At 43.7% G+C, this 15,278-nt stretch overlaps 1 protein-coding gene across 6 annotated transcripts in view; it reads right to left on the bottom strand.

Annotated features, from left to right (window-relative positions):
• mdm4 (MDM4 regulator of p53) overlaps window positions 1-11,719 on the bottom strand; it is a 39,235-nt gene extending 27,516 nt beyond the window's left edge. For all 6 annotated transcript variants that reach the window (XR_011587490.1, XR_011587492.1, XR_011587491.1 and 3 more), the window contains exon 1: window positions 11,438-11,719. Coding sequence is in view for 3 of the 6 variants with exons in the window: in XM_070859108.1 (XP_070715209.1) it covers window positions 11,438-11,494 (57 nt within the window). In the remaining 3 variants the exon portion in view is untranslated. The remainder of the gene's footprint in view (window positions 1-11,437) is intronic.
• Between the last annotated feature and the right edge of the window lie 3,559 nt (window positions 11,720-15,278).

Raw genomic sequence — 15,278 nt, 5'->3', positions numbered from 1 at the left:
ACAGAGCATAAAAGGTGCATTAGTACTGGAAAATTTCTTTCAATTATCAATTTTTAAGTTAAGTGCACATGACCAATGTGCGAAGAAGGTTGGAGATCACGATGTTTAGGCACATTTAGATCGTGGGTAACTCAGGTTCTGCATCTGCTTCTACCTTGCTCTCCGGCTTCATAAAAGGCAATTCAATTTTAATATTGAAATAAGTCAAAGTGCCTACATTCAATTCAGACCATACACTTTGTGCCCATTTGGAGTCTAAAGTCTTTGTACTAATGCAAAATCTGTAATGTGGCTGGCCTATTGGAATCGAGCTGTACTGTGCTTTTAACTCCTACCCAGGGGTCAAAAGTCAGAAGAACATTAAAGTTTAATCACGCAGACGAATCGCAAAGCTAGAATATCCATAAAAAACTGAAAGAATTGCTGATGTATAAAGAAGGTGCAAAAATATCATTTTAAATTAGCATGGCACAGCAGAAAGTCCAATTTTCATGGACTAGGCATATTCTTCACTCGCATCAAAAGCGTTTTAATTTAACTTACATTGTTATATGATGTAGGAAAGTCTTTGCGTTCCCTCTCTCTTTCAACGATTCACTAAAATTGTCAATTAGGTGACTCAATAAGTACTGCCTGTTCGGACATGTACCAACGGACTGATGTCTCATTCATCCTGTCCAGTCAGTCCTGTTGAGTCACCTGCAATAACTGTGGATAACCATTTTAATGCAGACAAAACAGCCCAATATTCTCTCCCCTTTCGGCACCAAGAGTCACCAAAACTATTCTGAATGGTCACACCCAAGTGAAGAACCCATTTACAAAAGCAAAATACTGCAGATGCTGGAATCTGAAATAAAAACAATAAATGCTGGAAAAGTCAGCAGGTCAGGCAGCATACATGGAGAGAAACAGAATTAAGGTTTCAGGTCGATGACCCTTCGTCAGAACTGGCAAAAGTTCAAACTTTTTGTTTATGCGGGCTGTTTCTCTCTCCACAGATGCTGCCTGACCCGCTGAGATTTCCAGCATTTTCTGTTCTTATTATTGAAGAAACCATTTATCGCTTTCAGATATTAACTTCCAGGATTTCCTCTTTTGCACCAAACCAACCTTTTTCGCTTTGCTTCGTCTTTTTAGGACATGGACATCCTGCAGTGAACCTGTTTCAGGGCCCCAACACTGCCGTGAGCTCACATAATTCTTAAGGTAAAAAGACAATGTAACTATAAAGCACCTTTCAGGACCTCAGGATGTCCCAAAGCACTTTATAGCCAATTAAATACTTTTGTCACTGTTGTAATGCAAGAATCATGGCAACCAATTTTCAAACAGCGATGAAATAAATAACTCGATCATGTTTTAGGTGTTGGTTGAGGGTTAAAATCCTGTCATTGGACTACAGTACGCCGACAATGCTTGCGTCAGCGCACACTCGGAGGCCGAACTCCAAGCCATTGTCAACACCTTCACCGAGGTGTACGAGAGCATGGGTTTGCACCAAACACCCGTAAGACAAAGGTCCCCTAGCAACCTGACCCCACCACACAGCACCGCCTCCCGGTTATCAAAATCCATGACGAGGTCTTGGACAACGTGGACCACTTGCCATATCTTGGGAGCCTGAGGAAGTGTGTTTGAAGACCAGGACCTCAAATCTGGCACCAAGCTTATGGTCTACAGGGCAGTAGTGATACCCGCCCTCCTATATGGCTCACAGACGTGGACTATATACAGCAGACACCTCAAAACACTGAAGTACCACCAGCGCTGCCTCCGTAAGATCCTGCAAATCCATTGGCAGGATAAACGCACCGTCAGTGTTCTCGCTCAGGCCCAGCATCGAAGCATTGACCATGCTCGATCAGCTCCATTGGGCAGGTCACATCGTTCACATGCCCGACACGAGACTCCCAAAGCAAGCGCTCTATTCGGAGTTTCGTCGCGGCAAAGAAGTCCCAGGTGGGCAGAGGAAACACTTCAAGGATACCCTCAAAGCCTCCTTGATAAAGTGCAACATCCCCACCAACACCTGGGAATCCCTAGCCCAAGACCGCCTAAAATGGAGGAAGAGCATCCAGGAGGGCGTTGAGCATCTCGAGTCTCATTGCCGAGAGCAAGCAGAAACCAAGCGTAAACAGCGGAAGGAGTGTGTAAACCCCGGCTCCCCACCCACCCTTTCCTTCAATCACTGTCTGCCCCGTGACAGAGACTGTACGTCCCGCATTGGACTCTTCAGTCACCCGAGAACTCACCTTTAGAATGGAAGCAAGTCATCCTCGACTCTGAGGGACTGCCTATGATGGCCAGGACACCGGGAGAATTCTCTTGCTCTTCTTCAACTCGTGCTGTGGAATCTTTTATGCCCAACTGAGCGCGCAGACAGGGCTTCGATTTAATCCGAAAGCCAGCACCTGCAACAGTGCAGCACTCCACTCCACAAAAGTGCCAGCCTAGGTAATGCGCTTAAATTTCTGGAGTGGGTTACGAACACACGACCTGCTGACTCAAATGAGAGAATGCTACCACAGAGCAAAAGCTGACATCTATGAAAGCAGCTAATCCAAAACCGGAAATCTCACCAAGGGCACAAAGAAATAATCATTGAAACAAAAGGCCAAAGTCCGCAGAAGCCCCTAATCTAATTTTCCCCAACACCTTTCCTCCAGGAAAATTAAAATACCTGAAAGTGGCCTAGTGATTATTCTTAATATTTTTCCTCCTTGTGCCTTCCCAATTACACATCTGACCTCTGCTTGTCTCCTAAACAGCACTGACAAGACCAGAAACTTCAGCTATTAAAAAAAGGTAGGAACAGAACATGGTTTTTTTTCTGTATTACCCCACTTTAGCTGCGATACATGCTGATGTTGCAGGATCTTTCCTTTCAACCAAACTAACCACCTCACCAGACCGAGCTTTGTTCATTCACAGAACACCTGCTAGGTTGATGCATTATGCAGAGGTGATTCTTCTGAAGTGGGGCAGCAGGTGTTGCAACTTAGTAAGAAAAATGATAAAAATCGGAAGTTTGTTTTAAATTGTGTCTCTTATTGATCAATGAAGGAACAGAACTGATGAAAAGAAGTAGTAGTCAGAAACCTTCATGAACCCCAGATGAAGGATGATTAGGCTGAAGGAGTTTACATCCAGTGCCGAGATACTGCCATGCTCAACAACAATTTTAAAAATGTGTAAACGTCTATCACATCAACACACCGAATAATCAAATTAGCCATTATCTCCAGTCTCTCACCCTATCTGAAATGACAGCCATCAGCTAAAACGAAGTACAAAGGAAGAATCATCTGCCACAAAAGCATCCATTTCAAATGTTTTGAATCGGTTTACTGAATTATCTCAGTGCACGAATACAGGAACAAACTGCAAGAAAAAACAGGACGACACCTGAAAGATTCTTCACCTTCTCCAGTGAAAAGAGTGCAGGAATTGGTTGATGCCACATACCACCATCAGCCCCATTTATACAGTGCAATGAATTCACCAACAATAGGGAATTAAACGTGCTTAATTGTGGCTTTAACATTACTGCGCAGTTATGGACAAGTTTCAGTCAATCTGGCCAGTAAAGCAGCAGCTTCCATTTATATGTGATCTTTCACCATTAAAAATTATCCCAAGATGCTTCACAGAAGGCATATGGATAACCGAGCCAGGGAAGGAGAAATTAGAAGGGGTGACTAAAAGCTTGGTCTTGCAAAACCTTCCCAATGACAGACAAACAATATGGAATCCATACTGATGGTCTGTAGCCGAGCAGTTGGCGCACCTAGAGCCAGACCCAAAATGGCAGCACACCACCAGTGCAAACTGTCAGTTTATGTTGACACTGGTACTTTCTGTTGTAGGGGTTTGAGTGCATCGCCCATCCCAGGAGAATGTCCTCGTCTCTAAAGAATGGTATGTCTTTCATGCTACAGTATTCATTCCGACAGCACTCCTGCTATAAAAAGCAACCCTTTAATACAAAGGTGCTATTAAAGATGCAACAGTACAGTTCATTCCCACACCCACATAGTTCAGTCCTTTAGTGATCTGTTGCCATGCAAATAGAACAAAGCTCACAGTAAAAGTGAAGCAAAAGCTCAGGCAATTACAATGCTACTTTGCTGAAATTTGTTTGTGGCTGCTCTCCTCATATCTCAATAACTTTACCAGAGTGGCTCAAAGATAACACTTCAAAATCAATATAAACTAATTGAATTCATCACAAAAATGTGATAATCAACTTTCTAGACTAATATACTACACATCAGAAAATGTTACTAAGAAAATACTGTTTCTATGTGCAAATGGTCAGCAGTAGAATGGTTTTAATCTGTGTTCTGTGCATTCACAGTGAAATTACCATGAGCATCACTTTATATCCAAACATGGATATGCGTTGAACACAGAATTTCCAGATGTTTCTGATTGATGAATCAAAAGGTTGACTGCCCTAAATAACAGCCTCAGAATTCAATGGTGACATGAATCATATTGCAACAGTGCAAGAATATGTAACACACCTCACCAGCCAAACTGGTTTTGAATTTGGCTTTAGAAGCATGCACAGAATAAAGTTCCAGCTCGAAATGACAATCCAGATTCCACTTGCGTATCAAAAATTCACCATTAGTCAGCAGCCTTGGCTCACTGTTAGCACGTTTGACTTGGAGTTAGATGGGTACAATCCCCACACCAGAGATTTGAGCATATAATCTTGGCTAACACTAATGTAGTGCCAAGGGAATGCTGTACTGCAATGTTCCCTCTGGAAAAAAATGTTCCCGAAAAGTGCCCTTCAAATTTGCTACAACAGTAGCTATACGTCAAAAAGCAATTAATTGGCTGCAAAGCTCTTTGGGGCACCCAGAGGTCCTGAAAAGTGCCATATAAATGGATTCTTTCTCCATTCAGTGTTTTTGTAAACACTAATTTTTGCTCTTCAAAACCTTTAAATCAGAAAGAACTAGTTCTTCACATGAATTAAAATGCTCCTTTGGAACTTAAGTCAGGTAGCAAGTTGCAACATACCACGGAGCTCAAGGATACATCATCATCATCGGCAGTCCCTCGGAATCGAGGAAGACTTGCTTTCACTCTAAAAATGAGTCGTTAGGTGGCTGAACAGTCCAATACGAGAACCACAGTCCTCATCACAGGGTGAGTGGGATAGATAGTCATTGAGGGAAGGGGTGGGTGGGAATGGTATGCCGCACGCTCTTTCCGCTGCCTGCGCTTGATTTCTGCATGCTCTTGACGATGAGACTCGAGGTGTTCAGTTTGAGGATACAAGGCAGTTACTTGCAAACTGTCCACCCTATTTAAATATTTTAAATACTGAAAAGCAATTGGTCCTTGGAAAAAACTTTCCAGGTTCAATCTGCACATACTTTAAATTGTAAACCCTAATTCCATAACTCTGTTTACCAGGTGAACTGAAGATATAGGCAAGAGCCATGGGCAAACCAATTACAATGGAATTCAGTTTTAGCCATCACTACTTGTAATGATTGATCTGTCCTCATCAAAATCACAACGCAGATCTATCTGTGTGGGTAAATTTGTTTCCAATGAATGGGATTCAGCTGCATTAGATTTGTTCCAATGCACCATGAAGCAATCTATTGTTTCAGGACAAGAAAGAATTTCACAGCCCATTCTCTGTTCCTTTAAGACAAACAGTGAAGAGTCATTCACAGATTGCCCATTCACCTGTGGAGGAAGTTAAGAAAGATGCTTGGCTAAGCAGTGAATGGAGTGCAGACTACATTGCAGGCAATAAGCTGGTAGATTCAACAATGTGCACTGCTCAGTCACTTTAACCCAGCTCCAAAAGCTTAAAATGCCAACGAAAAGAAAATGTTGAATTAAACACCATTGGATTATTGCAATCAAATCAATTATAACTAAATGATATGGCCATTGAGTGTTTCCGTTCCATTTCCCGCACTTCTGCCCTCACCCTTTCCCCTCCCTCCCAGAACCACGATAGGGTTCCCCTTGTCCTCACCTTTCACCCCACCAGCCTCCACATTCAACAGATCATCCTCCGTCAATTCCACCACCTCCAATGTGATTCCATCATTAAACACATCTTCCCCTCCTAGCATCCCAAACGGACCGCTCCCTTTGCAACACCCTGGTCCACTCCTCAATCACCCCAGCATTCCCACTGCACCTTTCCGTGCAAGCGCAGGAGATTTCAACATCTTCCCTTTTACCTCCTCCCTTCCCATAGTCCTGGGCCAAACACTCCTTCCAGGTGAAACAGAGATTTACTTGTACTTCTTGCAATTAAGTATACTGTATTCACTGCTCACGATGTGGTCTCCTCTATATTGAGACGACCAAATGCAGATTGGATGACCGCTTTGAGGAACACCTCCATTCAGTCCATAAGCGTGACTCCAAGCTTCCGGTCGCCTGTCATTTTAATTCTCAGCTTCACTCCCACTCTGACCTCGGCCTCTTGCACTGTTCCAACTAACAATGCAAGCTCGAGGAACAGCACCATATCTTTCAATTAAGCACGTTACAGCCTTCTGGACTCATCGCGATCAACAATTTCAGAGCATAACCTCTGCCTCTATTTTTTCCACATGGCAGCTGTTGATGATTCTGCCATTCCCATTTACACCTCTTCCAGACTCGTCTTTTGTCTCTTTTACGTGTACTATTTCCATCTCCTTTTGCTTTGTATTGTAATGTCATACCCTGTCATTTAATCACTTCTGCCATCCACCCCATCACAAACCTTCCCTTTTGTTCTTTCCTCCCCTTGCTTAAAATCTGTTATATCTCTAACTTTGTCCAGTTCTGATGTAAGTTCATGAACCTGAAATCAATCAATCATTCACCAGACTGATTCCTAGGATGGGGGAATTGTACTATGAGTATATTCAAGGCAGAGATCAATAGATTTTTGAATATTAAGGGAATCAAGGGATTATGGGGATAGTACAAGAAAGTGGAGTTGAGATAGAAGATAAGCCATGATCTTAGTGAGTGGCGGAGCAGGCTCAAGGGGCCGAATGGCCTACTCCTGCTCCTGCTCTTAATTCTAATGTTATGAAATGTTAACTCAGTTTCTCTCTCCACAGATGCTATTTGACCTGCTGAGCATTTCCAGCATTTTCTCTTACCAAAGTTCACGAAGTATAGTGGTGTATAAGAACATTGCTCTTTATAACTAGGACTTAAAACACACTTTTTACAATGAGCAAGTACACTTGCAGAACCAAGAAAATGTGCCAAGAGTATTTACAACAAACTGAAAGATGTATACGGTCGGTCATATGTTGTTTATACAGTGTCACGACAGGTGCTTTCACTTCCTTAAAAAGGAACCATGACTTTGAAAACAGTTGGTGCAGTTCTGGTTTGCTCATATTTACTTCTGCTTAAACACCTGCAAATATGTAACTGTCTACACAACTATCTACCTCAAAATGCATTCCAATTGAGTATTAAAGAGTACTACAGAATTTTCTTAAACCATTAAGCAGTGGATCTCAGTCAAATTTACACATCATTGACTAGCGGGCCCAAATGCTTTTGTGAGACACCAAGTTCCATGTACCTCTGCCAAACTGGTAGATTGTATTTATTGCTCCCTTATATTGGAGTGGAACTAAACTACAGAAGCACTGGGAACCTGTTCAACCTTCACTGTCTCCAGGCCAGGTCCAAGACCACCCCAACCTCTGTCGTTGAGCTACAGTATGCGGATGACGCCTGCGCACATAGAGGCTGAACTCCAAGACATAGTCGACGTACTTACTGAGCCATACAAAGGCATGGGGCTTACCCTACACATCCGTAAGACAAAGGTCCTCCACCAGCCTGTCCTCGCCGCACAGCACTGCCCCGCCCCCCCCTCCTCCTCCTGCAGTCATCAAGATCCACGCCGCGGCCCTGGACAACGTAGACCGTTTCCCATACCTCAGGAGCCTCTTATCAAGAAGAACAGACATCGACGACGAGATTCAACACCGCCTCCAGTATGCCAGTGCAGCCTGAGGGAAAGAATGTTTGAAGACCAGGCCCTCAAAACTGCCACCAAGTTCATGGTCTACACGGTTGTAGTAATACCCACCCTCCTGTATGGCTCAGAAACATGGACCATTTACAATAGACACCAAGTCGCTGGAGAAATACCAACGATGTCTCTGCAAGATCCTACAAGTCCCCTGAGAGGACAGATGCACCAATATTAGCGTCCTTGAACAGGCCAACATCCCCACATCCCCAGCATTGAAGCAATGACCACACTCGATCAACTCCGCTGGGCAGGCCACATTGTTCGCATGCCAGACACGAGACTCCCAAAGCGAGCGCTCTACTCAGAACTCCTTCACTGCAAACGAGCCAAAGGTGGGCAGAGGAAACGTTACAAGGATACCCTCAAAGCCTTCCTGATAAAGTGCAACATCCCCACTGACACCTGGGAGTTCCTGGTCAAAGACTCCTGGCCAAAGACCGCCCTAAGTGGAGGAAGCACATCCGGGTGGGCTCCAAAAAAATGCAAAAATCAAGTGCAGGCAGCGGAAAGAGCGTGCGGCAAACCAGTCCCACCCCTTCCCTCAACGACTATCTGTCCCACCTGTGACAGAGACTGTGGTTCTCGTATTGGACTGTTCAGCCACCTAAGAACTCATTTTAAGAGTGGAAGCAAGTCTCCCTCGATTCTGAGGGACTGTCGATGATGATGATATTGGAGAACCACTTTGCTGAACATTTACAGCTGGACTTCCCCATGTGTCAACTCTCCCTCCCATTTCCTCTCCGACATCCACAGTTCTAACAAACCTCAACATAAACTTCAGGAACAGGGACTCAACTTTTTCCAGGGTATTCCGTGGCCCTCAAGCCTAAACACATTAGCAAATTCAGGCCCTTTTTCTGGTTTAAGTCTCCCATCTTCTGCTTCATTCCCTTCCATTGTGTAACTGTTTTTTGTGTGTGCAACTTCCCCTTGCCTCTTCAGCGCCTTAGCTATTTTCATTACGTTTTTTCTCGGTTAATGGTTCTTCACAGCCTCACTGAGATGATTTGTAGATCACCTCTTTCCAGTTTCTTCAAAAATATTCAGACTATTAAATCTATTAATTACTCAGGTGTCATAGCAGTTAATATAAACAGACTCTTTACTTCTATCTATTGTTTTGTCCCTTCTGTTCCGTCCCTTTATGGGGCTTATCTTCTAGTTTCTAATTCTGATGGGTTTACATTGAAAACAGTGGCGCTTAATTTGCAGGGGGGAAAAATGCCTCCAATCCGCAAATAAAATGCCCGCGTACCTGGTGGTCCGGAGATTCGTGGTCCTGGGCCTCTCTGAGTAATCCGCGGGTAGAGGCTCACGTATCCCAGGCACGTGTGATTCGCAAACGCCCCCAAGATCACCAGCCCAATCAATAGAAGGGAATACCCATTCATGCTTATGGGGTTCCTTATGTACAGGAACCCCCAAAAATACATGTACACATCCAACAATTTTTTAAAATTATATATTCAAAATTCATTTAAAAGCTGTTTAAATATTTGAAACAAATATTTAATTTTTTGAAAAATAAATATAGGTATTTTAAAAAGGGGCTTAAAATAAAGTTACCATATTGGACAGTTTTTTAAAAAAAAATGTATAAGTGATTCATACATTTTTGAGAATGTTTTTTTAAAACTCTTATGCTGGTAAAAGCAGGCGGAAGCGTGAGAATTTCAGACATTCCCTGGGCAAAAATTGGGCAAATAATCCAACTATCCGCCCGCGGATGCCTTTTTCCCCAGGAATGCATCGGTTCTGTCGAGAAAATTCTTGACAGATCGCAAGTTCCGGGTTTTCACGCATGCACGTTGCACGTGAAAACCCAAAACTTGCACGGCCCTTACAAGCGCGTACGCGCCCATAGGGGCTGCAAATTAGGGCCCAGTAACTCATCTTTCCTTGTTCCAGAAGCTGCTGGACATGGCCGTCTATTTTCAGTCATTTCTGATTATATTTCAGATTTTCATCATCTGCAGTATTTTCGCCCTTAAATTTTATACGAGCTTTTTGTTAACCAAAAAGAGCCTTCAACAGTGAAATCCCTTCCAAGTCACTAACTTTTGAACAGATCTAATTCTCAGATCAAGTAGGCATCAATTACTAATACAATGTAAATCCTAATAATTTAGTATTTAAAAAAAAATCATGCTCAAAGATCATTAAGAGTAATTAGTACTTAGAATGCCCAACATTTCTTCCTCTTCTCTTGAAGGTCCTGTTGTATACGAGGAACCCATTCCAGTGCCTGCTGCTCTTCAGTAATTCACACAAGTGTTACTAATCACGGTTAAAGCACTTGACCTTGAGGCAACATTGCAACTACATCCTAACTTGGTCCTCAGTAGTCACACGTGAACTTTGCTGCAGTAGGCATTGACCAGTGATCACTAAGGCCAATCAGCTAAGCATAGAACAGGTCTGAGAATTGCATTTACCGTAATCTTTACAGGCTGGACATTTATGCTTATTTAGAAGGGTAATCTATTTTGGCACTCACCACTCATAAAAACACTGCTCATTTACTTAAATTGAATTTGCAATTGAGTGTCATTTCAGATGGCAAGTCTCTCTCCTAGCATTTCTGTTCACCTATTTCAGTGGATATCTGCATAGTTGTAATAGGATCAATTCAACTGATCTGGAATCAGCTGGGTTAGATAGCCTTCATTGAAATATAAAAACCATGCATCATCACCCCCGACAACCACATTTTAATTTGATTTAAGTTTACTGTCCAAAGTTTAATTGTGTCAGTTTTAGTGCCTGCCAACACCCCCCCCCCCCTCCCCTTTAATCAGGGGGCACTTGTATTAATGTTATCAACTAAAATGTTATCAACCAAATATAAAGCTTTACAAATGTAAATTTAAAATTGTGGGGCTGGCGGTTACAAATACTCTCACTTGGTAATAAGAGGCAAGAGCAACGTGCACTGTAAGATGAGATGGTTCTTTTAAGCACGATTCTCAATTATTTCACCAAATTTAGTCACTGAATTGCTCTAGAATTTGCTTTTAATGTGCTGAAAAGAGCATCAATTAGTCTCCTTGTATCTTGAGAGACATCAAATATCGATACACAGTTATGTGAAATATCAAAATATTAAACCCCAGTCTAGTTAAAGGGTTATTATCAGCAGAAACAAACGCCTACAGTCGGGATGTGACTGACAGCAGAATCCCAACCCCTGGTGTGTCAGCAGCTTGGGTGCCCAAGTGAATCCCTTCCCACACACCGAGCAGGTGAACGGTCTCTCCCCCCCCCCAGTGGCAAGTCGCTGGGGTTTTCGCTGAAGGAGCATTATGGTGCAGACGTGGCGTGCTACAAACCAGGGGGAGGCACAAATGAAATGCGAGTTCGAAATTTAAAAAAAAAAATGCACATTACCCTTTCTGCTCCACAGAAAGAGCTCGATCTCTGGATCTGCACGACGGCATCCTCCATTTTACAGGACTGAGGCCTGCAGGCTGCACACTCTAACCCCTCCCCATGCCCGGGATAAAAGTTAACTTCCCCCTGACTGGCCTTCGACTTAATGCACGTCCATAGTGCCGGGGCTGTGTGCGGCTGCTCCGATTCTTAGAGGGGGGGGAGAAAATAATAACTCGACCAGTCGGTAATCAGCCGCCGTCACCTGGCCACCATGATGGCTCCCGCTCGCTGCGCAGCAACCGCCTCCCGCCCGACTTTGATTGACGCGTGAGGCCCCGCCCCCGCCCCAGTCCAGTGCAAGGACCAATCAGCAGCGCCACTGGAGCAAGACAATAGCTTCCATCTCAGCAAAGCCACTGGCAACTTGAGCCCCCCCCCCCCCCAACCTGGCCCAAGTTAGCTGCGGGTGCCTGCATCTGCTTTGAAATAGTTCCCCAGAGTGCAGTGAGTCACCCAAATCTCCAGCTGTTGGAAACCTATGTTCTATGCAAAATGGCTTCAGCATTCGCTCGTATAATGGTGGCTGCAGAAGACACCTCAAGTCGCTGGAGATATATCACCAGCGATGTCTCCGCAAGCTCCTGCAAATCCCCTGGGAGGGCAGGCGCACCAACATCAGTGTCCTCCTCCAGGCCAACATCCCCAGCATTGAAGCACTGACCACACTCGGATCAGCTTCGCTGGGCAGGCCACATAGTTCGTATGCCAAACACGAGACTCCCAAAGCAAGTGCTCGATGCGGAGCTCCTTCACGGCAAATGAGCCAAAGGTGGGCAGCGGAAACATTACAAGGACACTCTCAAAGCCTCCCTGACAAAGTGCGACATCACCACTGACACCTGGGAGTCCCTGGCCAAAGAGCGCCCTAAGTGGAGTGTGCGCATCCGGGAGGGCGTTGAGCATTTCGAGTCTCAGCACGAGAGCATGCAGAAATCAAGCGCAGGCAGCAGAAAGAGCGTGCGGCAAACCAGACCCACCCACCCCTTCCCTCAGCGACTATCTGTCCCACTTGTGACAGAGTCTGTGGCACTCATATTGGGTTGTTCAGCCACCAAAGAACTAATTTCAGGAGTGGAAAGCAAGTCTTCCTCAATTCTGAGGGACTGCCTATGATGATGATGGGATTGCTGTACATCAAAAAAGGACTCACATTTATCTCTTCTTAGGCACTCTTCCGGTGTCGAGGATGACCTTTCATGACCACCGGATGTCTCAAAGCGCTTAACAGCCTATAAAGTACTTTTGGAGTGTAGTTAATGTTATAATGTAGGAAACGCCACAGCCAATTTGCATACAAGCAAGCTTCCCATAAACAGCAATGTGATAATGACCAGATAATCTGCTTTATGAAAATAATATACTGAATTACTTTGGGATGTTCTGAGTGATGCAAGTAGATTGGATAGGCTGGGGTTGTTTTCTTTAAAACAGAGGAGGCCGAGGGGAGATTTAATTGAGGTGCTTAAAATTATGAGGAGACTAGATGTAGTGGATAGGAAGGACCCGTTTCCCTTAGCAGAGGGGTCAATAAATTTAAAGTAGTAAGTAAAAGGATTAGAGGGGAGATGAGGGAAAAAAAACTTTCACCCAGAGGGTGGTAGGGGTCTGGAACTCACTGCCTCAATGGGTGGTCGAGGCAGAAATCCTCATCACATTTAAAAAGTACTTGGATGTGCACTTAAAGAACTGTGACCGACAGAGCTTCGGACCGAGTGCTGGAAGGTGGGATTAGGCTGGGTAGCTTTTTCGACCGACACGGACACGATGGGCCGAATGGCCTCTGTCGTAATTTTCTATGATTCTATGAATTGCAAATCTTATCTTTCCCTCCCCGTTTTCGCCATTAGTCGAGACTCTCTGTTTACGTCCTCTGCTACAGGTTGAGCATCCGAAATCTGAAATTCCGAAATTCAGAATGTTCTCCACAGAATCCTGACATTGGGCCGATCCATGGCAGTGTTGTCCTGGAATCCGGAAAATGTTCAGAAATCTGGACCCGCCGCCGGACTCGCGCCCCCACCCCCACCCACCCAGGCATTTCCAGATTCGGGATGTCGGAAATATGTTCCGAAATCCAGAAATAACCGAAAAGTGGAATGGCCTCGGTCCCAAGGTTTCTGGATTTCAGACGCTTTACCTGTACCTCTGAAGTTTTTGCTGTGCTCGCCACAACAACAGCTTGAGCTTTGGCTAAAATAATTAATAATTGGGTTTTACCAGAAAGATGCATTGTACTAAAAACTTCTGGTTTCTGCTGCCGACTACAGCATTAAAAGATGGTCCAATATGCTCACTTCTGTTTTCCACCCTGCCTAGACATAGTTTCCCATGCTAACATTTTTTGGCAGTTACCTCAACCTGCATTATCAACATTAAACTTTTGAAACACTTGTCACATTTTTGCTACCATGTTTAGTTTATGCCATGCTATCATTATGGAAATAGTTTAGAGAAGTGGAATTATTTTGAATTTATGTGCATTTGGTCCCAGAGTGATGTATGCCATGTAGTATTGCGGTTCCTTTTTTTAAGCAATTGTGAGCGCACGTGTACACATAGAACAAACTTCAGACTTTTCCCTGCATTCAAGTATATAATTTGCCTTTTACATGCTAAAAAGGTTCCCGTGTACGATACCATAAATTAAAAAAAAACACAAATGATTTTTTACTGCATAGGAACGTAGGAGCAGAAGTAGGCTATTTAGCCCCTCGAGCCTGTTCCACCATTCAATGAAATCATGGCTGATCTGTGACCTAACCTTATATACCCGCTTTTGGCCCATATCCCTTAATACCTTTGGTTAACAAAAATCTATCAATCTCAGATTTAAAATTAACAATTGATCAAGCACTAATTGCCATTTGCAGAAGAGAGTTCCAAACTTCTACCACCCTTTGTGTGTAGAAGTGTTTCCTAATTTCACTCCTGAAAGGTCTGGCTCTGATTTTTATATTATGCCCCCTAGTCCTAGATTCCCCAACCAGCAGAAATAGTTTTTCTCTATCTACCCTATCTGTTCCCCTGAACATCGATCAAATCATGAGCCAACCTTCTAAATTCCAGGGAATACAACCCCAATTAGTGTATTCTCTCCTGGTATTTAACCCTTGAAGTCCAGGTATCATTCTAGTAAATCTATGATGCACTCCCTCCAAGGATATCCTTCTTGGGTAACAATTAAAAAAAAGTTTTTAATGAGCTCAGAGCCTTATTCATCTGAGAAATATCTCAAAGTGTTGAATTACTTTGAAGTGCAGTGACTGATATCGGCAACTTCCACAGCCATTGTGCACACAACAATGAGATGGACCACTAAGTAATACCTTTCCTTGTAAATAGAATTATTTAGTTTCTTATGTCACTCAGAACATCCCAAAGCAATCCAGTATGCATTATTTTTTTTCAGTACAGCAACCCTTATATATGCAAATACTGCAGCCATTTTGCATACATTATGTTCCCACCAACAGTTGGAGATTTGGGTGGTGTATCAGAGACTGACTGGACCCTCGGAAGGAGTCAATGCCTTTGGGGAAAGGGGGGCCGGGGGCGGGGAGAAAGAGAGAGAGAGAGAAGTAAATTGGTGGAAAAAACAAGTGTCTTATGCTAAGTTAGTAGTCACCTATTGGAGGGACTGTGTGCCTTCCTCAATAAAATCTTTATTTCTTTAATTAAAAAGTGTTGCTCAGATCAGGAGGCATGTTGAAAAGAAATCAAAACCTGCCAACAATAAATTAATTGGTTACTGTCATCTGGCCCTTTGTCTTTGGGCCTGGGTATTTTTAAGTAACTT

The sequence above is a fragment of the Pristiophorus japonicus genome, chromosome 17, assembly GCF_044704955.1.
Source record: "Pristiophorus japonicus isolate sPriJap1 chromosome 17, sPriJap1.hap1, whole genome shotgun sequence".
Lineage (NCBI taxonomy): Eukaryota > Metazoa > Chordata > Chondrichthyes > Pristiophoridae > Pristiophorus > Pristiophorus japonicus.
Note: the sequence above shows the minus strand (reverse complement) of the source record. Positions and strands in the feature narration are given on the sequence as shown.